At 44.2% G+C, this 23,530-nt stretch overlaps 2 protein-coding genes across 2 annotated transcripts in view; one reads left to right on the forward strand and one right to left on the reverse strand.

Moving 5' to 3' along the window:
- LOC140468059 (uncharacterized) overlaps positions 1–11,078 on the reverse strand; it is a 146,530-nt gene extending 135,452 nt beyond the window's left edge. Inside the window, exons 1-2 of the mRNA XM_072564246.1 lie at positions 10,196–11,078; positions 2,361–2,568 (exon numbers count right to left, since the gene is read on the reverse strand). Of these exons, the coding sequence (XP_072420347.1) occupies positions 2,361–2,568; positions 10,196–10,999 (1,012 nt within the window). The 5' untranslated portion in view covers positions 11,000–11,078. The remainder of the gene's footprint in view (positions 1–2,360; positions 2,569–10,195) is intronic.
- A 5,313-nt stretch (positions 11,079–16,391) lies between these two features.
- Positions 16,392–22,445, forward strand: gadd45gip1 (growth arrest and DNA-damage-inducible, gamma interacting protein 1). The gene is made up of 3 exons (XM_072564247.1): positions 16,392–16,677; positions 16,855–17,248; positions 21,868–22,445. Exons 1-3 carry the CDS (start codon positions 16,611–16,613, stop codon positions 22,154–22,156), a joined length of 750 nt encoding a protein of 249 aa, XP_072420348.1. The 5' UTR covers positions 16,392–16,610; the 3' UTR covers positions 22,157–22,445.
- The last annotated feature ends 1,085 nt before the right edge of the window (positions 22,446–23,530 follow it).

The following is a 23,530-nucleotide window of genomic DNA, read 5'->3' on the forward strand; positions in this document are numbered from 1 at the left end:
AAGGCAGCTCATCAACACCTTTTTCCAGCCGGAATCTGGGTGGGCAATAAATATTGGTCCAGCCAGTGATGCTCACATCCTATGAAAAATTATATTTGCAAAAATTGCAATAGCAAAGCATACCAATAAGTATGTTTTACTTTATATATAGCTTTTTTTTCCTTTACTCTTGTATGGGATGTGGGTATTGCTGGCAGGACTGGCGTTTAGTACCCTGTTTGCCCTTGAACTGAGTGGCTGGCTACTACATTGCTGACGGCAGTCAAGAGTCAACCACGTGTCACATATAGGTCAGACTAGGTAAGGACAGCAGATTTCTTTAGAAGTTAATTAGTAAAGCAGGTGGATTCTTGTACAATAATTGTTACACGATCAGTATTAGACCAGTTTTAATTCTAGTTTTTTTTTACTCAAATTTCAACTCCAACCCTGGTGGGATTAAAACCCATGTCCCTAGAACATTCATCTGCCATTCTGGATTAATAACTCAATGATTTTACCAATACACCAGCATTCTCCTTTGATGCAACATCAACATTTGAGAACCCTTGTTGTCCACTGTTGGGTCATTGTAGAGGTGGTATGCATATCATCAATTATAGAAACCAACCCTTTCAGACTTTGGGAGAAGGCTGGCATCATCCAGATTTAAGAGCTTGAGGGAATGCAGAAGCAGGAATTTGGGAACCACCCGAGAGTAAAATGCTTGTCTTCTTAGTTAACATCTCAACTCAGCATTACCTAAAGCCAAAGAACAGCTCAAGTACCAGAGCTGTTCCAAGTCATGTTGTATCCCAGAGAAGTAAAAAGATGAGAATCAGAGGACATAACCTAAGAGTAAGGAGTCACCTATTTAAAACATAGATGAGGAGGAATTTCTTCACTCAAGGGGTTGTGAATCCATGGAATTATTTATTGCAGAGGGCTGACAAGGCTGGGTGATTAAGTACATTCAAGGTTGAGATAGAGTTTTAAATCCAGTTAGGGGGAAAAGGCAAGAAAGGAGAGTTGAGGATTATCAGTCGTGATATCACTGAATGGCAAAGCAGACTCAATGGGCTGAATGGCCTACTTCTGCCCCTTTGTCATATGACTGACTAAACCTGGCACCAACAAGGAACACCGTACAAGTTGCTGCTCTGACAAAATTGAGAAGTGTGTGTAGGGAGCAAGGTTATGTTTTTGAACGTGATACTACAAGGATTATTGTCCTTGTGGATAAAAATCGCGTGCTGATAGAAAAATTTGTCAGATCGATAATCTTCCTGAAAACACCATTTAGATGGGAGCAAAAAATTCCAAACAGTTCTGTTTCATTATTCCCTGCAATTATTCCCCCCTTGTGAGAAAACGGGGCAGAAACAGGCCATACCATCACCTATTTTGAAAAGATCTCACCTCATGGAATTATGCATGAGATTCCTGACGACAGCAAGCCTTTAAAAGGCCAATTCATCCCTTCAGGATAAGAAAAGCTCTCCTCACAATCTGCTAGTTGGCTGTGCACAGTACTTGCATCTTAACAATAAATCCCCTGTCAGGACATCAAATGCCACAACCATAATTAGGATTCTCCACTCCTCTCGCTGAAATCGAAGTGTGCCATCCGCCCTTCTCTGGTCTTTTTGTTCCAATTAACGTGGAAACACATTTATTAACTCTGACTCCAGTCTCTTCTACATCTGTCTCTCATTTTACTCAACATTGACTTAAATGGAATGAAACTTTGTACTCCTTTCCAAACTCATCTCCATTCATTTTAAGACTCCTGTCAAAATCCAAATTTTTGATTATCACTTAATGCTCCTTTTTGGCTTACAGTCCTTTTCAAATACTCCTCACACCTCTCGGCTTGAGATAGCATCAAAGTGGAGAATAGAAGTGTGGGAGTATCCAGTTAATTTGTGACATCTGATTATGAGGTTCCATTATCATAACTTGCTCTACACTCCACTCTCCCTTAAAGTGACCAACATAAGGAGGGAGGGGAAGTCCATGGGCAGTTTTGTGATTTGCACCAGTCAGGCCAGAGATATACTGCCAGTTGCATCCCTCTCCAGCTTGCAGTTAGATCAACCAAATGGCAGCTGCACATGGACCCAGAAGACAAAGAGGTTAGAGGGAGGGAAAGGCATACTTACAACCCACCTTCCCCCACCCACCCAAGCATCGGGGAGACAGGATTGACGGCAAGAATGGCTGGACATGCTTGTGAAAAACGGACACCAATGAAAAAAGAATTCCCAAAAGTACTCCCATTTGCATTATTCCCTCTCTATCAGCCAGTGACATGAACAAATCAGGGAAGGAGACAAGAAGTCAGTTCTTCAAGGGTTGCTCTGTTTCGAGGTCGCACTTACATTCTTCTACCACAGTGATGTTTCTGCTCACTACCAGGACTCCTTCACACTCCAGCGAGACCACGATCTTCCTTAGTTGGCTCGGGAAACATCTGGAGCATGACTGGTTCAACCTCTGCTCTGCCCCGGGGATGAAGAAAGAACTGCACTGGCCAAAGCACAGTTGGTTTTGGATGTTAAAGGCCTTGCAGTTTAGATGCGAAATGCTCTGGAAGATGTGAAAAGAAAGAGACAATTAATCAAATGAGCTTGATGTTAATACCAGACAGCCCACAGGATAAGCAGGCAGATTGGAAATCCCAAATCCGTTGCAAAGGGAATTTAAAACAGTCTTCAGCTTGGAGTGTGGGAAGCAATCTTCCAAAGTTGACTTTGTCAGCTTTGGCTCACGGAGTACCACACCCCAAGTCACAAGTTTTGGGTTCAAATCCCATTCCACGATTTGAGTGCAGATCTAGACTGATAGCGCAATACTCCCTCAGTACTGCATTGGGAGTGTCAGAGGTGCCCTCTTGCAGCTGAAACATTGAAATGACATCCCTGTGTAGCATGAGATTTGAACACACAGACAGCCCAAAAATCATGAAATAGGGATTCTTTATTCAATTCATATCAGATCACTACAAACATGAAGGGAAACTAATGTTAAGCAATGAGGGATATATGTAAATGAAGCATATGGTTCACAACATTGGTTATCTGCTTCTTCTTCTCAGGAGTTCTCCTTTCCTCAAAGGCACCTTCTTTTCCCAGAACGAAGATCCATTCACCTTCTCCAGCTGCTCTCCCTCACCATCACCACTTGCTGCTTGATGTCCCAGTATAACTTCCCTTCCTCATCAACCATTGCTCAAGGTTTTGTTGCACGAGTCTGCCTTCTCAGGTAGATGAATAGCTTATTTTGAAGAACTGTTGGGAAGTTCTCTCCAATGTCCAAATCATCATTTATCCCTCAACCAAGAACACTTCTTTAAAAGAAAACTGGTCATTATCATGTTGACACTTGTGTGAGCTCATTATGAACAAATTGGCTGCCGTGTTTTCTATTACAGCAAGCCAGGCAGCATCAGGAGTTGGAGAGTTGACTTTTTGGGTGTAACCCTTCTCGAGGTCTTGAAGCATTACATATGAAACATTAACTTCTCCACCTCCTGATGCTGCCTGGCTTGCTGTGATCTTCCAGCCTCCTGCCTGATCTACTTTGGATTCCAGCATCTGCAGTTTTTTTGTCTCTAACCAAGTGTTTTCTATTTTAACAGGAGCTACACTTCAAAGGTACTTCATTGACTATGGACATACTTTGGGCATTCTGGAGTTAAAAATGGTGCTATACACATGCAAGTTCTTCACAGGTTGTGTCATTAGAAATAAAGTAACCAGTTCTAGCAATGTAAACATAGTGCTTCGATTCCCCATAATGCAGATTACAAAAGGAGCAATTGCAGAGGTACCTTGAAACTGTAAAGCAGAGAATTCATATTGCTAACTTTTAGAGCCTGCACTGAACCCATTACCTAGCTTTGGGATTCCCAGTTCTTTCCCAAAGGGACGTGGTTCTGTTAAACAGCAATCACCAACCTGCTGAAATCAGTTAGACTCAATGTCTTGGAGGGGGCAAGACACTCTTCAGTTTGTTGACACAATAAATAAGCAGCACATTCCAGCTCCCAGTCTACTTTCCCTTTCTGAGTGTTTGTTAGCTATTTTCACCTGCACTTCTTTCTCACCTTCTCTCCATCCTCAATAATTACTGCCTCTCTCTTCCCTTAGGTCTTACATTTCTATCTGTACTTTTACATGTCTCTCTGATTCTTCCTCCTCTCTCTCTACCTCTTTTTCCTCCCACCACACACTCTTCTTAATTTCTCTTTGTTACCTCCTCCTATTTCTTCCTCCTCTCTTTGTTTCCCCTCTTCCCTCCCTCTTTGTTCACTGCCCTTCTCGTTGTCACCTCTCTTCTCCCCATCTCAGCCTCTTCTGTTTTGGTTTCCTCTCCTCTCCCTTTCTGCTCCTTCCTCTGTTCTTTCCATTTCTGTTCCCTCCTCTCTTTGTTCCTTCCTTTTCTTTGATACCTCTCTTGAAATTCTACTCCTAACTTCCAACTTAAGTTTTTTTATCCTCTAGGGTTCATAAAGCAGTGGACCTCTTTACAAAAATGTTTCTGGGACTAGAGGGTTTGGATTAAAAGGAGAGACTGATAGGCTGGGGCTATTTTCCTGGGGCATCTAAGGATGAGGAGTGACCTTATAGAGGTTTATAAAATCATGAGGGGCAAAGAGTGGACAGTCCAAAACTAGTGGGCATAGGTTTAAGATGAGAGGGGAAAGATTTACAAAAGAATCGAAGGGTAACTTTTTCATACAGATGGTGGTGTGTTTATGAAATGAGCTGCCAGAGAAAGTGATAGAGGCAGGTACAATTACTACATTTTAAAGGCATGGCTTACAAATAGAAAGGGTTTAGAGGGATATGGGCCAAATGTTGGCAAATGAGATTAGGTCAGATCAGGATGTCTGGTTGGCATGGACGAGTTGGACCAAAGAGTCTGTTTCTATGCTGTATGATTCTATGACTCTTTACCTCTTTTAACCTTCTCCTGCTCCTACACAGATTCCACAAGCTTCTGAAGCCCAAAGCTGCGGTGTCGCCTAGCCATTACAACTCAATTTATCCCATATGCTCTGTAGTTTGCACCTTGAGGTTTTATGAATAATTCTCCTGTGCCAAAAGCTCCCTTATCGGAGCCTTACTGGGATCTAATGTGTGTGAAATATGGCCAGTCCATGGCAGTATTGCGAGTGCAGTAAACTAAGTTTGCTCTAGACCTTTAAATGGTGTCAACAAGTACAGCAGGCAATCGATTTCACGCTTCCCAAAATCTTCCAGAAGCTGCAACCATAAGGATGGCCTGGACGAGGCTTCTACGCGTGAGAGCCAAGAGGAAGCACTGAAAGCAGGAAAACTAAAGCCAGACTTTTCACCACACACTGCAATATCATGCCACATCAGCTCCCTCTTGTGGACAGGCCAAGAGCACATGCAGTTCTGCCTCCAAACACAGCCGCTGGAGAGAGCCACTCGACCCCTGCACTGTATGGGGTGCAGACACTTGACCATCGACCTGAATCTTACCAACATGTACCCCTTCCACTCTTTCCCCGACAGCCTGGCCTCACCAGCAACTATCTCTGCCAGACTACCACTTACCAGCCTTGCAAGCAGACCTCAGCTGGGGCTTGAGAAAGATGGTTTAAAAAATTAATGGGTGACAGAAGGAAATTGTCAAGCCTTGAGGACAAGTTCCTTCTCTCTGATGCTTTCTCTTCGTTCCCTCACTTGTTCTCTCTCGATCTTCGTCTCTCCCTCATTCTTTCTCTATACCTTTTCACACTGTATATTCCCTCCTCTTTCGCTTTACTTTCTCTTTCCATCCATTTCCATCTGTACTCAAGTAATCCTTTCAATAGTGCACAGCAGGCATCTATACTTATTGTTTCAGCTGCTGCACACAATAACATATTTATTAATACAAAATCTTGCATTGTTGACAGCTGTAATCACTGGGGTAGGGAATGAGGCTAACTTCAAGCCTTTGTATTATTTGTTTAGGCTTTTAATTAAATTTGGCCACACTAGTACTTGTGCTATAAATATGTTTCCTACACAGAGATGCTATAACACAACCTTTGGAACAAGGGGACTTGAACCCAGGTCTCCTTGCTCAGAGCTAGGGACACTACCAAAGTCATTTATGCTCAAGATATGTTATGAGCTATGTAGATACCTGCACATAAGACAATCAAAGTTCTTGAATGGAACAAGCACACATTGGGCTTTGCCCAAGTGGCCCACAATATCAGATGAGTACAGTGTATAATCTCCTAGTTGGTGATATAGATTGCGAGGGGTATAGACCTTACTGGTCCTCAATGTCCCTTTAGCTACTTCTACTAATTATATTATCAGTGGATTTTCAAAATCATGAACGGATTGAATAGATAGAGAAATGTTGTTCCTGCTTGTAAAAGGTGCACAAATCAGAGGGTGTAGATTTAAAGTATTTGTAAAAGAAGCAAGGGTGATATGAGAAAAATGGTTTTCACTCAGCAAGTAGTCAAACTCTGGAGATGACTTCCCGGAATTGGTAGAAGATGGTTCAACTGAGGCAGTAAAGAGGGTATTGGATAATTATTTGGTTAAAAATAACATGCAAGAGAATTGGAGAAAAGGGGGAACATTGGCATTCGGTAACAGAACTGGTGCAAGCACAATGAGCTCAGTGATGTCCTTCTGGCCATAACACTCCTGCAGTTCTGAGTAGCCGTGCACAGGAAGAAGACAGGAATGAGAGGGTAACAGCATAAAGCAGGAAGAGTAGCCATTGCTTGAGAAATCACAGCCCAAGTTCGCATCATGGACAATGTACCCAGCAAGGACATAGAATACAGAACAGTACAACAGCACAGGAACAGGCCCTTTGGCCCTTCACATCTGTGCTGACCATGATGATGTTCTCAATTAATCTCATCTGTCTGTACTTAGTCTGTATCTCTATACCCTGCCTGTTCATGTGTCTCTCTAAATGCTTCTTAAACATTGCTTTAATTTCTGCTTCTACCACCTCCCGAGCATGTTTCCCCTCTCACCTTAAACATATGCACCCCCTCCCACCCCACCCCCAGTTTTTGACATTTCGACCCTGGAAAAAAAAGACACCAACTATCCACCATATCCATGCCTCTCATTATGTTAACGCCCCCTCCACCTCCTCCAATGCTCCGTTAGGATTTTAAAAACCTCTTCACTGGTTTCATTGGAGATGAAATCAGGTCTTTTCTCCAATGAGGACACAACAGTTAGAAGTACAGTGGATTTTCACTTCAAGAGTCCGAATAAAGTCACTGCCCATTTTAAACGGAAAAATAAGTTAAACTGTTTCCCACTCAGAATGCCGATGACATCATTGTGAGCAGACTCTTGAAGTGACAGTCCACCACAATTAACAAATACACAACATCTCTCCCCCTCCCCCCACTTTACAACATAAAGTTCCTACTGCTGTTAAACACTTCCACCTCCTGATCCTTCTGAAAACATAACAGCACCCACTTCAAAAAGAGGATTTAAAGGGATCTTCAATTGGAGCTACATGAAACCACTGCTATCTCATAGCATCATGACCCCAAGATGCTTGCCTTGCGACCCAAATGAGGGTCAGTATACATGGTTTGAGAGGCCCTAGTCGAAATCATTACTGTTCATCCAAATGGTCACCAACAGCCTATTAGCAGTGGGGTATGATAGTGGAGAGAAGGGCTTTTTGCTCTCAATTTAGATTTTAAGATGAACTGTAAAGCCCCACTTCTACCAGCTCAGCTATAAGAGCTGACATGAACAATGCCAACAGCCAGTGTCAGAGGACAAGAACACTCCCTCTGATAACAAAAATGGAAGTGCATTGAATGAAGACAGCCAGCATGGACACAATGGGCCAAATGGTCTCCTGGACTCCAATCATTCCTACTACATTGTCCAGTTCTGTATTTGTACTTCATTTTGTTTGGAGTATGAGAAAGAGTCTGGAAAAATACCTTGTGCACTTCTGGCAAGTTGCATTGCGTGAAATATATGCATTAGCAACACAGCCAAAATGCACTTTTGAGACATTGTTAAGAATTCAGTGCCAACACCCACTGATTGAGGTCAGGACTAACTGAAGACATCATAACAAGCACAGCAGACTGATTTGTGTGCAGTGTCACAGCAGAAGGCAACATCTATTTAGGGCAATTCGTTGTTTGTAAAAGTAATTAAAATCTTCTGTACTCACATTTCCTTGGCTGTTTTATTTCACCTCCTAATGTCTGAAATGTCTGTAGTCCTCTAGCTTTTTGCATCTCCCTGGTATTTCTCTCCCTTGTCTCCATAATGATGTATGAACAGGAGTAGGCCATTCAGCCCCTTCTACCTGCTCCACCATTCTAGATCACGGCTGATCATCTACCTTAATGCAATTTCCCTGTGCCACCCCCATATTCCTTGATGTTATTAATGTCTAGAAATCTCTCTCGGTCTTGAATACTCTCTCGGTCTTGAATATTTTCAATGACTGATCATCCTTAGGGGTAGAGATTTGCAAAGATTCATCACCATCTGTGTGAAAAAATTCATCCACATCTTCGTGTTAAATGGCCTCCCCTTATTCTGAGACTATGTTTCATGGTTCTAGACTTCACAAACACAGGAACCATTCACTCTGCATTTTCTTTCTCTAGACAATCAAGAATTTTGCATGTTTCTCTGAGATCAAGTCTCTTCTGGAGAAAATGGGCCCAGCCTCCTCAGTTTATCCTTATAGAATTCTAGGTTGTCCTTTCTGGTGAACTTACTCTGCACTTCCTCTATGGCAAGCCAAAAATGATAAACTCTAAAAATGGCCATGGCTGCTCCAAAGGATTATAAATTTTAAAGTCAGACAAAACCAGGTCATAGTCGAACAGATTTATTTGAAATCGCAAGCTTCCTAATCATTGCCCCTCCTCATGAAGGAGCAATGCTTAGAAAGCTTGTGATTTCAAATAAACCTGTTCGACTATAACCTGGTGTCATCTGACTTCTGACCTTGTCCACCCCAGTCCCACACCCGCACCTCCACATCAGATTTTAAATGGATTTACTAGTAGTTAGCATTTAAGTGCGACTATCAAACAGTTAATATGGGGGGAGTCTAGAACTATGGTGGCTCAGAGGTTAGCACTAACTGCCTCACACCACCTGGGTTCAATTCTAGCATCGAGTTTGTACATTCTCCCTGTGTCTGCTTGGGCTTCCTCTGGGTGCTCCAGATTCCTTCCACAGTCCAACCGTGTGCAGGTTAGGTGGTTTGGCCATGCTAAATTGCCAGTAGTGTCCAGGGCCAGGTGGGCCACCCGTAGGAAATTTGGGGTTATAAGGATTGGGGGGGGTGGGGAGTCTGAGTGGGATGCTCTTCGGAGAGTCAGTGTGGACCTGTTGGGCTGAATGGCCCGTTTCCACACCACAGGGATTCTACGATCTTCTATTAAAGTTAAAGGGTCACCCATTTAAAGACAGAGATGAGGAGGACGTTCTTCTCCCAGAGGGTCATTAAACTGTGGAATTCTCTTCCCCAGAGCTCAGTCGAGGCTGGGTAAGTGAATATAGTCAATGTTTTACTTCTTGCCACGCTGTACATATATAAAACATAAAATAAAGCAAGGAACTGTGGACGCTGGAAATCTAAAACAAAAACAGAAAGTGCAGCAGAAACTCAGCAAGGTCCTGTGGAGACAGAAAGTAAATATTTTGAGTCCATTAAGTTCTGAAGCAAGATCAATTGACTCGAAACGTTTCTTCTCTCTCTTCTCTGCACAGATGCTGCCAGACGTTGCTGAAGTTTTTGAATCCAATAAGTTCTGAAGAACTGAGACGTTAATTGTTTTTTTTCTCTCACAGTCTTCGCAGATGCTGCCAGACCTCGCTGAGTTTCTTCAGCGCGGTTTTCGCTTCCGGCACATATACAGTAGTCGAAAAGTGAGGACTGCAGATGCTGGAGATCAGAGTCAGGATCAGAGTGGTGCTGGAAAAGCGCAGCAGGTCGGGCAGCATCCCAGGAGCGGGAACATCGACGTTTCGGGCAGGATCCCTTCATTCCTGACCCGCTGTGCTTTTCCAGCACCACTCTAATATATACAGTGGTGTAGATGAGTGAGAGAGAGAGAGAACACATAGAACAGTATGGCACAGGGACCGGCCATTCGGCCCACCACGTCCGTGCGATCATGCTGCTTTTTTCTTTTCCCCCCACCTTCGCTCACCTGGGTGAAAGGTACAGCTCTGCAGCTCGATCGGCTGGCTTCCTGCTCGGACAGCGGGAGGACAATCTCCTCGGTGACTCCCCTCCCTTTCTCAATCAATCGCCTCCAAGCCTCCTCGGCACTCCTCTGCCTGTTTTCCGCGTCGTGGTTGTTGTTCCAAGAGAGCGCGGCCGCCGCCGTTGACGGTTGGTCCGTTGGGCTCGAGCTCCGAAGCCCGTCGCGTGCCAGCGCCTCCTCCCGCCCTTTTGCGGCGTCGTCCACACTCGGCCGACGGCGGGGGGTGGTGTTCTCCGACGGAGGGCGCCACCTCTGCCGAGCCGCCCGAAAGCGGGTGCCCGCCGGCACCGTGCCCCACACGCCGTAGCCCGTCGCCGTGCGGATGCGAAAGGCGCCCGCTGCCTCGCGGCCGGACCCCGGCTGAGGCGGTTGAGCGACTCGCTCCCCCCCCGCCGGTGATGGGACTCGCCGGGCCGGCCCGTCCCGGGCGGCCTCCAGCACGCGATTCCTCCAGGAGCCTCCGGCCCGGCTGCGGGAGGGCAGGTCACCGGCTCCCAATCCCGCCCGCTTGCCCTGCAGCCCCAAGAATGTCGACCACAGACGCGGCACCGAGAGGCGGGGTCCGTGGACCGAGGAGAACCCCGCACGAAACCGCTCAGGGACTCCCTCAAGGTCCAGCTCGCTGCTCCCCGGGGGAGAGTCGCCCGAAGACATTGCTTCTTCACCGTCATCTTGTGGTGGAAGAAACCTGAGGCCTGTAGCTGTGAGGAAGAGACTCAAGATCAGTTTAGTCTGAAAAGTTAACATTCCACAGGACTCCTGCGTCTTACAATAAATACTCAGTTCAAGGCCGTAATAACCAGGCCTTGCAGTCAATTTTGGATAATCATTCCTTCTTACCTGGCTTTTTATAAGTTGTTGGTTTCCCCGCTGGAGAGCTTACTACAGGAAGCTACCATCTCACACCCTTACTTTTATTGAATCAATAAATCACTTTGAGGGGAAGGGGGAGGAAATCTCTTTAAGAATTCCGTGCTAACACCTGTTGTTTGAAGTGGTACTGAAGACACATATCTATGGTAATACATTTGTGTATTAGCAACAACGCAAAGCAAAATCTATTTGCAGATATTAGTAACAACTAAATATAAACCTTATCCTTTGGCTCATCGTCCAGCACTGATTTTTGGTTACCTGAATCCACCAAGTTTTGGCAGGCCTCTTCATCAAGATCCTCCTTTCATTTTCCTTTGGGTCTCACACCTTGCACTTTCCAGGCACTTGACATTATCTAAAACTCAGCTGCCCTGCACTTCATGCCAAATCATAAAGGCATACTAAACAGAAACAGGCCCTTCAGTCTAACACATCCAAGCTTCCAAAGCTAAACTAATCACGTTTGCTTGCATTTTCACGCAGCATTGCTCTGTTCCCAATTTATGACCTGTCCGGCTAGGATTTGGTTCCAAATTCCACCATGGCAACACTCCACCTTCTCTAGCTCCCACAAGCCTCCAATTTAGGCCTTGTAACCATCTTCAATGTTAATCAATCCTGTGCAAACAGGCATGTCTGGGCCTTTCGGTCTGGAATTCCCTCCCTAAACTTCTCTCCCCTCCTTTTAGAGGCTTGTTAAAACCTATCCCTTCAATCAGATTTTCAGTCTCTTTTCTTAGTAGCTCCTTCAGTGATTAACTTCCATTGACAATGCCTTGGGGATGTTTTATTATGTCAAATGTGCTATAAGTATGACTTAAATGTGTGCACAAGATGTGGGCATGGCTAGCCAGGCCAGCATTCATTGCCCATCTATAATTTGCCCAGAGGGCAGTCACGAGTCAACTGCATTCCTGTGGTCCTGGAGTCATGTGTATGTCATATGCTTAAGGGTGGCAGATCTCCTTCCCTAAAGAACAGTAGTGAGCCAGGCAAGGTTTTATGACACTAGAAAGTGCTTCAGTGGTTGACATTATTCTAGATTTAATTTTTAATGATTGAATTCATATGTTGTGATGGTAGAATTCATACTCTTATCCCAGAACATTCGCCTGCTTCTGAGTTACTATGTCACTGATTTATGCCATCATGTCCCCCTGCTCCATGCAAGATGTTGTTGTATTTCCAAAGCTGTCTTTGGAAGTGATGATAATATTCTGCTGTTCCCTTTTGATGACTGCCATCCGCCCATGGCCTTCAAAGCAACAGGCGAGAAGCCACAGAGTTACAAACTCAGGCAAGGAATCCTTTCATCAACACCAGTGTGTCTGAGTCTTTGCCAGTGGGCACAGAGTATGCTCCTGTCACTGATTATGCAGTTCTCACCTATCAACATATGGAATGGGGATAGGTGCAATATGGGAAAATTTAAACTAGAGAATGGATCTATGGAAATTACTATGCAACCCTGATACTGATTAGACTTTAGTGAGTCTGTCAGTGCAAACTAGGAACAGTGTGTGAGAACTAAAGGTGGTACGTGCATTAGGTTATGCGTTTGTGCACTAGAGGTGGTGTCTGAACTACAGATGTGCACTTGTGGTGACCTATGTGCATGAGGCTTGGTATGTCTTTGTAAAAAAAGTAGTCTCCATAGTTCTAGAAGACGATAGGGCTGCTCTCCCATTAGAGAGAGATGAGTGCTGTTCGTTTAACCTGAGGGTCACTACGCCTCAGGCGAGGTGAGAGGGTGAGAAGATAACCACATCTGGGATAACAGTTGAACACATGCTGTTGGCATCACTCTGCATCACAAACCAGCTGTGTCTGTGTGCACTATAGGTGGGGCATCAGTGTATGTACTAGAGTTACTGTAACTGCACTAGGGGTGGTGTTGGTGAACTAGAGTGGTTGTGTTTATGTGGACTAGTTGGAGTAGTGTGTCTATGTGATCTGTGTGTAGTAAGGATCGCGTGTTTGCACTAGGGTTGGCGTGTCTGTGCACTTGAGGTGGTGTGTCTGTGTGCACTAGAGGTAGTGTGTTTGTGAGCTGTTTGTGCACGTTTGTGTGCTGTGAGAATGAAAGTAGATAATGACTGGTTATATTAACTCATGTCTCCTATCTGTACAGTATTAGACACGAGCAATGTTGGGAATTCACAGCAGTTATAGAGTCATAGAGATGTACAGCATGTAAACAGACCCTTCAGTCCAACCCGTCCATGCTGATCAGATATCCCAACCCAATCTAGTCCCACCTGCCAGCACCCGGTCCATATCGGTCCAAACCTTTCCTATTAATATACCCATCCAAATGCCTTTTAAATGTTGCAACGACTTCCTCTGGCAACTCATTCTATACCCGTACCACCCTCGTGTGAAAAAGTTGCCCCTCAGGTCTCTTTCATATCTTTCCCCTCTCACCCTAAACTTATGCCCTCTAGTTCTGGACTCTTGTCAAACTTCTGTAACCTTAAAATATAGACAGAATACTGAGATTATGGGAAAAAACAAAGTGTAGGAGAAACGCAACAGGTCTGGCAGCATCTGGAGAGAGAAACAGCATTCTGAGTCCGATAGCATCGTTCATATTCTGAGTCTTATTGGACTCAAAACGTTTCCTGTGTTTCCTGTTGTCACAGGGACTGCAATATCTGCAGAGTTTCTCCAGCAGTTTTTGTTTTTTATTTCTGTAACAATTACTTAGTCTTATATCTCACATCCTAATTTTATATGTTACAGAATTCTGTGCTTCAGTCAAATTTATACTATGTGGTGCTTGCTTAGCAGGAACCACCAGAATTGAGGGTGATATCCTGTTCTCCACCAAGGTGGTCCCACAGTGAGGATTCCTGCCAATCTGGAAACATCTTTTTGCTTTCAGATGTTAAATCCCAAGTAAAAAGTGAGAAGTTTGAGTTTCTGTTTTAGGGAAAGGATTGTTGAAACTGAAAGAAGTTCCCACCAAGTAGAAAATGAGGTTGTCAGATCACTAACCCAAACTATTCAAAACTAGATTTAGGGGTATGTGCTAACTCTGGTAATGAGTTCTCCAGAAAACATAATTTCTTGACAATTGTCTCATTGACCACAATGAAATGTGTGATGTCCTGTAGGGCCCCTTAAAGACTGTTTTATTGCAAAACTTCCACTTGATTCAATCATTCCTTTATCAAACATTCATGTTGAAAGCAAGGAGATTCTGCATATTCTGCATTTGAATACTGCACTTTAGGGATATCTGATGTAGCACTCTTGCTTGAAAGACACATTTTAAGTCCCCTTCCGGAGACGCTTCAAAGCAACACTGGGGTAGGTGCTACTTTTCAGCTGAAACATTAACTCGAGCCCCTCCCTGGATGAATGTGAAAGAATTACAATGCACCATTATACAATACAACAAGGGAGTTCTTGGCCAATATTTCCCCCTTAAACAATTACTAAAATGCATAGTTATTTGATCCTTATTATTTTACCTGGCAATCTGGTGTGTGCTAAGTAGCCTCTGTGTTTCATACAATAACAGCATCTTCAACAATTCAAGTCCATGGCAAACACTAGGTCTTGCACAATCGCAATTTTACCAAATGTAAAAAAAAGGAGTGGGTTAGTTAAAGCCCCACTTTGGAATCTCATGCACAACAATCTAGGGTGACAGTCATGTGCAGTGTTGAAGAAACACTGTAGGTGGTGCTGTGTTTCAGATGTAATGTTGAATCAAGGCCCCATTTGCCCTCTCAGGTGGATGTGAAAAATCCCACAGCCACTATTTCAAAGAAGAGCAGAGGTGTTAACTCCATGTGTCCTAATGCATACCAACCAAAATTCCTTGAAATGATTAGGTCATTAGCACGTTGTTGTTTGTGCAACAGGGCTGTAGTGTTTCCTACCTCATGTAGATTAGATTACTTAGTGTGGAAACAGGCCCTTTGGCCGAAGCGCAACCCACCCAGACCCATTCCCCTACATTTACCCCTTACCTAACACTACGGGCAATTTAGCGTGGCCAATCCACCTAACCTGCACATTTTTGGATTGTGAGAGGAAACCGGAACACCCGGAGGAAACCCACGGGGAGAATGTGCAAACTCCACACAGTCAGTCCACACAGTCAGTCACCTGAGGCGGGAATTGAACCCAGGTCTCTGGCGCTGTGAGGCAGCAGTGCTAACCACTGTGCCACCGTGCCGCCCTAAACAACTGAGACTGGTTGTTTTGCTGCAGACAACATCCACCAGCCATCACGGGTACGGCGATCAAGTCGTGCGTCTATCCCTGTCAAATGTTTTATTGTACTTCGGATGTCCTGAGATTGAGGGCGGTGCTTTAAATGCAAGTTCTGGGACCACGTTGATAGTAACAAAAACTATCATTGAAAATAAAACACATTTTGATGAAACTTTTCATCTTGCACTCAACAGGATAATTTGTAGGAATAACAATGTGAAGACCTGAGAACAAGAATGCACAAATTTAAAGTGATTAGGAAAACAAGCAATGTTAAAAAGTTTTTTTTCACACGAGTGGTTTTTTTTGCCTACAATGAATGCGCTGCCTCTAGATGTGGTGGAGGCAGGCTGATTGAAGCATTTAACATGGAATTGGGTGATTAAGACTGTGCCACTGGTTATTGACTCTTTCAATAAGGGGAAAAGTATTTTCCTATTTACCCTATGTCTCCTAGAACGTTGTACACATCAATCAAGTTCCCCCCTCAGCCTTCTCTGCTCTAAGGAAAACAAAGGAGAAAGTGAGGACTGCAGATCAGAGCTGAAAATGTGTTGCTGGAAAAGCGCAGCAGGTCAGGCAGCATCCAAGGAGCAGGAGAATCGACATTTCGGGCATGAGGAAGGGCTCATGCCCGAAACGTCGATTCTCCTGCTCCTTGGATGCTGCCTGACCTGCTGCGCTTTTCCAGCGACACATTTTCAGCTAAGGAAAGCAAACCCAGCCTATCGAGAAGGATCACTGGACCCAAAACATTAACTCTGTTTCTCTCTCCACAGATGCTGCCAGACCTGCAGAATTTATCCAATGTTTTCTGTCATTCTCCCAGCTTATCCAGTCTCCCTTTGTAGCTGACTCACTTCAGCCGAGGCAGATTCTTGGTGAATCTCTCGTGCAATCTGGCTGCATCTGTAACTGCAGTTATGAATGTGAGTTAGCGGGAAAAAGAGAACAAAGAAAATTTACAGCCCAGGAACAGGCCCTTCGGCTCTCCAAGCCTGAGCCGATCCAAATGTACTGTCTAAACCTGTTGGTCAATTCCTAACCAAATTTGTTGCTGTGCTGAATACAGCCTGTATCAATGACAGGGTTTGCGATGTGGGATTGGGTGAATGGCATGGATTGAAGTTTTCAAGCCCTAAAATTTTTGAATTAAATATGGAGTCATGAAGGCTGCAGAGTTCCCAAGCGGAAAATAAGATACATTTTTTTCCAGTTTAAGCACTGCACCAGACCCAGCACACACATTGTGGCCATGGAACACGGTGGTGTATTGAAGAGGCAGGCAACTAGAAGCTCGGGATCATTACTAGGGACTGAACGTAGGTATTCTGCAAAGTGGTCATCCAGTCAGCGTTTTATCTCCCCAATATAGAGCAGACCAAATTGTGAGCAGCGAACACACTAAACTACAACACAGTGGAGCATGGCCTTCTGGGACAGCAAAAAGAGTGTTCTTCAAAACATTTTTTTAAAGTTATTTTTAAACTTTTCAACAGGCATTTGGGAAGGCGCCCTCCACGGGCAAGGACCAAGATCCAAGATGGCTGCGCCCATCTTGCGTGGCCTTTCGCTTGGCGCGGCTGTCGCTGCCCTGCGGCCTCCAGGGCCTCTTATCACCGCCCGAGCATTTTACAACACCCGACGCTTGGGCCTGGACCTGAACGGCTTCTACTTGCCGCACTCCGAGAGCCCCGAGTGGCAGCGGGGGGCCCGGGCCCAACGCAAACGCTACGGCCGCTGGGGTAGCGCGTCCGGCGTGCCGGCCACCTCCCTGTGGCCTGAGGCCGCGGAGCTGGCCCAGCACCAGGCCGAGTGGGAGCCCAGCCTACAGCAGATGTTAAGCGATATCCGCGTTAAGGAGCTGGAGCGGGAGAAGAAGGAAAAGGAAAGGTGAGGTGAGGGGGGTGGGGATGGGAACAGGACGCAGTTACATTTCTGTAGCGCCCTTCACTTTGGAAGTGCCCTTTTTTGTACTTTAAACAGCATGCTGTTCCCTTGTTTTTCCCACCAGAGGTTACATTTTCTGTATATCTATAGGATGGAAGCGATTGCAATAAGAGAGTGCAAAGATGATTCCCCAAGATGTTGCCTGGGCTGGAGAGAGTCAGTGATGGAGAGAGATTGGACAGACTGGGGTTGTTCTCCGAAGAGTAGAGGAGATTGAAAGGGGACATAGTCATTGAGTTGTACAGCAAGGAAACAGACCTTTCGGCCCAACTTGGCCACGATGACCAGATATCCAAAATTAATCAAGACCCATTTGCCAGCAGTCGGCCCATATCCCTCTAAACCTCTGTTATCCGTATAGCATCCAGATGCCTTTTAAATATTCTAATTGTACCTGTCTCCCACCACTAATCTGGCAGATTATTCCACATATGCACTACCCTTCTGCAGGAAAAAGTTGACCCTTAGGTCCTGAAGAAGGGCTTATGCCCAAAACGTCAATTCTCCTGTTCCTTGGATGCTGCCTGACCTGCTGCGCTTTTCCAGCAACACATTTTCAGCTCTGATCTCCAGCATCTGCAGTCCTCACTTTCTCCTCTTAGGTCCCTTATATCTTTTCCCTCTTACCTTAAACCTATGGTTTTGCACTCTGCTACCCTGGGAAAAAGACCTTGACTAATCATCCTATCCATGCCCCTTATGATTTTATAAACCTCTCTAAGGTCACCCTTCAGCCTCCAACATTCTAGGGAAAATAGCCCCAGTCTATTAAACCTTTCCCTATAAGCTCAAAATCTCTAACCCTGACAACATTCTTGTGAATCTTTTCTGCATCCTCTCAAATTCAACATGTTTGAGATGTATGAAGTTATGAGAGCCATAGGGTTGACCGAAAGGAATGTTACCCCTTCGCGGAGGCATTGGTGACTGGGGGCATAGATTTAAGCTAAGGCAAGGCACAGGTGGTTTAAAAGCAAAATATTCACTGAAGGTGGTGAGAAAATAGAGCTCACTGCCTATAAGTTTTGATGTGGTCAGTTCTCATTTTTTGAAATTCTAGAGATTACAGACCCACTTTCCTCAATCTCTCCTCATAAGACAATCCTACCACCAGAGGTTATTCTGGTGATGCCCCATTGAAGTCCATTTATGGCACATACTGTATATCCTTCCTTGGATATGGAGACCAAAACTGTACATAATACTCCAGGTGTTGCCTCCTCTCAGAGGATCTTTTGATTCCCCGATTGAATATTGGTTTGATTTCTCCACCAAAGAAGGAACCATTCAACAGTATGGCATTCCCTTACTACTGCAGTAAGTGTCAGTTTGAGCCTTTTGAATAATATTTGACCCCAGAACCTTGTGTCTCAAGCAAAAATGCTGCCCCCTGAGCCACAGCTGTCAGTGGGATGAGATTGAAAGGGACTTGAGGGAACAGATCATGGGAAATAGTCAGAGATGTTCTCTGGAATGAGGGAATCTAAGGAGGAAGAGAGCAGGCGCAAGGGAAGAGCTAGAAGAAAGGGAGACGGATATAGAAATTCCTCATCTCTATCTTAAATGATTTGCCCATTATTCTGAGATTATATTCACTGATTTAAATCTCACCAACCAGAGGAAACAGCCACCCTTACACATCCTTTAAGAATGCAAGTTGGGAATGCAAGTTAAGAATGCACCGCACTCGGTGTAAAACAAAATGCTCCTCATGTCTTTTTAAAATTTTTCTCCTTGCACCTTAAAAATATGCCCCCTAGTCTTGAAAACCCTCACCTTGGGGAAAAGACACTTGGCGTTCACTTTATCTACACGCCTCATGATTTTACAAGCCTCTATAAGGTTGCCCTTCAACTTCCTACACTCCAGTGAAAAAGGTCCCAGCTTATCTAGCCTCTTGTATAACTCATTCCCAGCAACATCCTGATAAAATCTCTTCTGAGCCCTTTCCAGCTTAATAATATCCTTCCTACAACTGGGCAATCAGAACTGGTTGCACTACTTCAGAATATGTTCAAGGCTGGGTTGGACAGATTTCTGATCAGCAAGAGCGGTAAGTATTATAGTCATACAGGACAGAAGAGGCTGTTTGGCCCATGAAGTCTGTGCCATGATGGCTATGGGGCGGAACAAGCAGGAAAGTGAGTACAACAAAGTCTACTGTTATCGAATAGTGGAGCCAACATGATTGGAGAGACAACCTGCACCTGAGGTTTCTATGAGAAAGGGTGGAAGGAGGATCCTGGAGTCAAGGGTGTGAAGGCCTTTTAGGACGCTTCTGGGTTGATGTATATGGTATAATCCATTAGACACAATGAAGCAGAAAGAGAGACGGCAATATCTGGACATTATTCGGGGTCGGACGTACAGGAGAGCTGACCTGGTGTTGCTATGCCAGTCAACCAGTGATTTACATTCCACGGAGGCAGAAGATTGACCCTGTCATCTGTTTAAGCAGAAAACTGGCAGAAGGGTCACTGAGTTTTAAGATGCAGTCCTGCAGGTTGCTTTGTTGTACATTAGAAAAGCATTGAAACTGGTGCGTATAGAGTTTGGATTCTGAGGCAGCAGCATTTATGTGCAGCAGTTTCCATTACAAAAGGTGGTGGGATACACTTCGGAGGGTCAGTGCAGGCTCAGTGGGCTGAATACCCACTGCACTGTAGGGATTCTATGATTCACAGGCCCGGTGTTGCTCCAAGCAGCTAGAAGGGAGAAACCCACTGAGGCTGTGCAACTAAAGCTCACACAGGAATCTGGCTTTTTGTGTACTCTACTGTGGGAAGTGGCAAGTGCAGAATGTGAATTGCAATAATGTCCTCACTCCTTGACAGCTGCTTGAATGAGGTGCTAACGCAAGTTGTAACAGCAGGTGTGGAAATGCAGATCATGGCAATTAATAAAGTCAAAGGCGAGAAAGTGCTGTCTGGTTTATGGTCTCGTCAGTGATTCAGACCTCCTCCTTACTGACCTTTGTTTGAAGGTTTGCAGCTTTGGGGTATGCACTAACCACACTAATGTGCGAGTTTTTAGGTTATTCGTACAATCAGCTGTATCTTGTTAAATGATAAAGCTACAAAGACAAACTTGCACTTCTTTAACTTCTCCAAATTTTCAAAGTGACTATTGTCACAAATTTGAGATAACTAGGAAAAGAATCTGAGAGAAGGAAAATGTTAATTTGTAATTTCTTTTTTGAGCAGTTTACGTTGCTGTAATGTGGAATCTGCATGTTGGAACTGGCCTCAGTAATAACTTAGAACACGATAATAGGGAGATCTTGCTAAAAACTAAATAAGGCACAGACCATAGCTAGAATATTGTGAACAGGAAAGATATCAGCTCTTCATCGTTCCCGATGAAGTCAGGGGTAAACGTAGGAGAATGGGACAGGGGTGAGTTGCTCTTTGGAGGGTCGGAGTGGACTTGTTGGGCCAAATGGCCTGTTTCCACAGTGTAGGGAATCTAATCTCATCTCATCTCATCTCATCTCATAGAGAAAGAAATGGCAGAGCATACTCAATGGGCTGAGTGGCCTACTTCTGCTCTTGCATTTTATGACTTATAAGTATTCAAAAAGGAAAGAATATGCATTGCATGGGTATAGAGAAGTAGCAGAGAAGTGGGTTTAAATGCACAGTTCTTTCAAAGAACCAGTAGGAGATACAATGGGCTGAATGGCCTTTTGTATTGCTGGATTCTGCTGGTCTCCTCTCGCAAGTGTTTCTAGCCATTTTGCCTTGCTTTGGTTGGGATCAGCAAGTTGCTGTGCATGGGGTTTGCAGTTTGCTTACTTTACATTTGCGACTGGCTGCACAGGCAATGAGCTGCTGTTTCTATCTTGAGAGTCAGATGTATGAAGAGCACACAAGTTACATTTATATAGCTGTTTTAATATAGCAAAAAATTCCATAGGTGCTTCACAAGAACACTTACTAAATAGTACCTGCCACCAAAATCAAACAGACCTGCAGATGCTGAAAATCTGAAACAAAAACAGAAAGTGCTGGAGAAACTCAACAAAAACTCAGTTCTGTTGAACAGTCACTGGCTTCGATGTCAATCAGTTTTTCTCTCTACAGATGCTGCCAGACTGGCTGAGTTTCTCCAACAATTTCTATTTTTGTTTCAGAATACTTGAAACCACGTCACTTCAGAGGAATAGCTGCAAGTTATAAGTAGCACCTGAAAGGAAAAGAGAGAGAGAGAAAAAAAGTGGGACAGTTCAGGAGAGAAATACCAGAGTTTCCAGTAGACATTAACTGATGGCAACAGTGGAAAGAGAGGAGTCTGGAGTGATAGTAACCTCCTCTAGCATCTCTGTGCACTGAGATTGAGTTAGGTTGAGACCATGGAGAGAGTTGAGAACAAGGATTAAAAAAAGTTAATATTTTGAAGCATTTCACAGGTAGTAAGCAGAAAAGGGATAACACCGAGCTGGGGTGTTTTGGACATCCACGAGTTTTGTATTAAATTGATTTGTCAGGGAGGGGAGCAGACATGGAGATCTTTGGAAGAGTGAACACAATGACATGGCTTCTCTTCCTCTCTGCTATTTCCAGGCAGAAGCTGATTGCAACCAACATGGCCAAGATGCCCAAGATGGTTGAAGACTGGCGGCGAGAGAAACGCGAGCTGAAGATCAAGCAGAGGGAGGAGAAAGCCAGGCGGGAACATCTGCTTTCAGAAGCTAGGGAACGCTTTGGCTACAGCATCGACCCACGGAGTCCCAAGTTTCAGGAGATGGTGAAGGAGTTGGAGAAGGAGGAGAAGAAGAAACGTAAACTGATGAAAAGACGAAAGAAAGAAGAGACTTCTGGGAGTGAGGTAGCAGCAGCAGGCATCTTGTAAACTGCTTGTATTTACATTGCCAGGAATTGGGAGACTGCTAAAACTCTTTCATTAAACTGATTGGACAGACTTAATGAAACGTGGGGACTTTAACATGTTGCAAGTGTTCCATTCTGAGTGACCACAAGTCATTTTTAAAACTTCATTATTTGTCCTTGATAATTAACAAGGTCACATTTATTGCCAGCAGTTCCATGACATTTGGAGGCTGGTGTCTTTACGTCTTCACTTTACTTGTATGAGTGACTGTCAAGTGATGTCAGAAACTATTAAAGAATTAACCATCTAACATTGGACTGGAGTCATGCGACACTGAACCATATAAAGATGACAGGCTCCCTTCCCTCGTGGAGCTGGTTGGTCTTTTGTTGACAATCTACAATCTTCTTGGTTCCTGGTTATGGCATTGGCCCTTAATTTTCCTGACCTATTTCTGGAATTTCTAATTTGATTTTTGTCACATGTACCTGGGTACAGTGAAAAGTTTTGTTTTGCGTGCAGTACAGGCAGATCCTACCATACAAAGAACATTGTGTTCCTCACTCTGTTCTATCCTCACGTTACAGCTGCAAAAAAGGTGCACAAAAAGCAAGTTCAATATTAGATGTGAAATTTAAGAAATCCATTCAGAAGTCTAATAACAGCAGGGAAGAAGCTGTTCTTGAACCTGTTGGTCCATGTTTAAGCTTTTGCCTAATGGAAGAGGTTGGAAGAGATTACTGGGGTGCATGCATTGCTGCAGGGGGAATCGCAACCTCTTGTCTGATGCTAAAAACGCCACATGTAAATGATTTTTAAAAAATGACAGAATACAACAAAAGTTTGAAGTAAATTTCCATTTTATTCTGATAGTTAATTGACATAAATTAAAATGATTTTAATTGGTTTTGAAATAATTCCGCATAAAGTCTTTGTACTTAGTACACATAGCATTTAAGTAAATCACTTGTGAATCTGCACCAGTACTTCTTGTCACGTAAAATAAAATGATACAATTTTATTTAAAGTGTTTTGTGCAGGCCCCTAAAGACTGGGCAAACCAGGGTCAGCGATGGCCTCAGGCTGACTGCCCGCTGGAGTACAGATCTATTTGTGCTTAAGATCCTGCAAGCTACCTGGCCTGCAGTTCTGTCACATGATTTCTGCACCCCGACCTGTTGCTGCAAAATTACTTTCTTGGTTTAAGCAAAAGCCCTGCATTAATACAGCAATACCCGTGCCATAGAAGACACGAGAATTTTTGGATCACTACAAATAGGACAGTGTGCCTAAATTGGCACTTTTTAACCAATGGTAGCAATCTTGGGATAGAGATTCAGAATCGTGAATTAAATCACATGGAAATCGATGTAATCGCAACAACTTGCATCCCCA

This window comes from Chiloscyllium punctatum, chromosome 46 (genome assembly GCF_047496795.1).
Source record: "Chiloscyllium punctatum isolate Juve2018m chromosome 46, sChiPun1.3, whole genome shotgun sequence".
In the NCBI taxonomy this organism is placed as follows: Eukaryota; Metazoa; Chordata; class Chondrichthyes; order Orectolobiformes; family Hemiscylliidae; genus Chiloscyllium; species Chiloscyllium punctatum.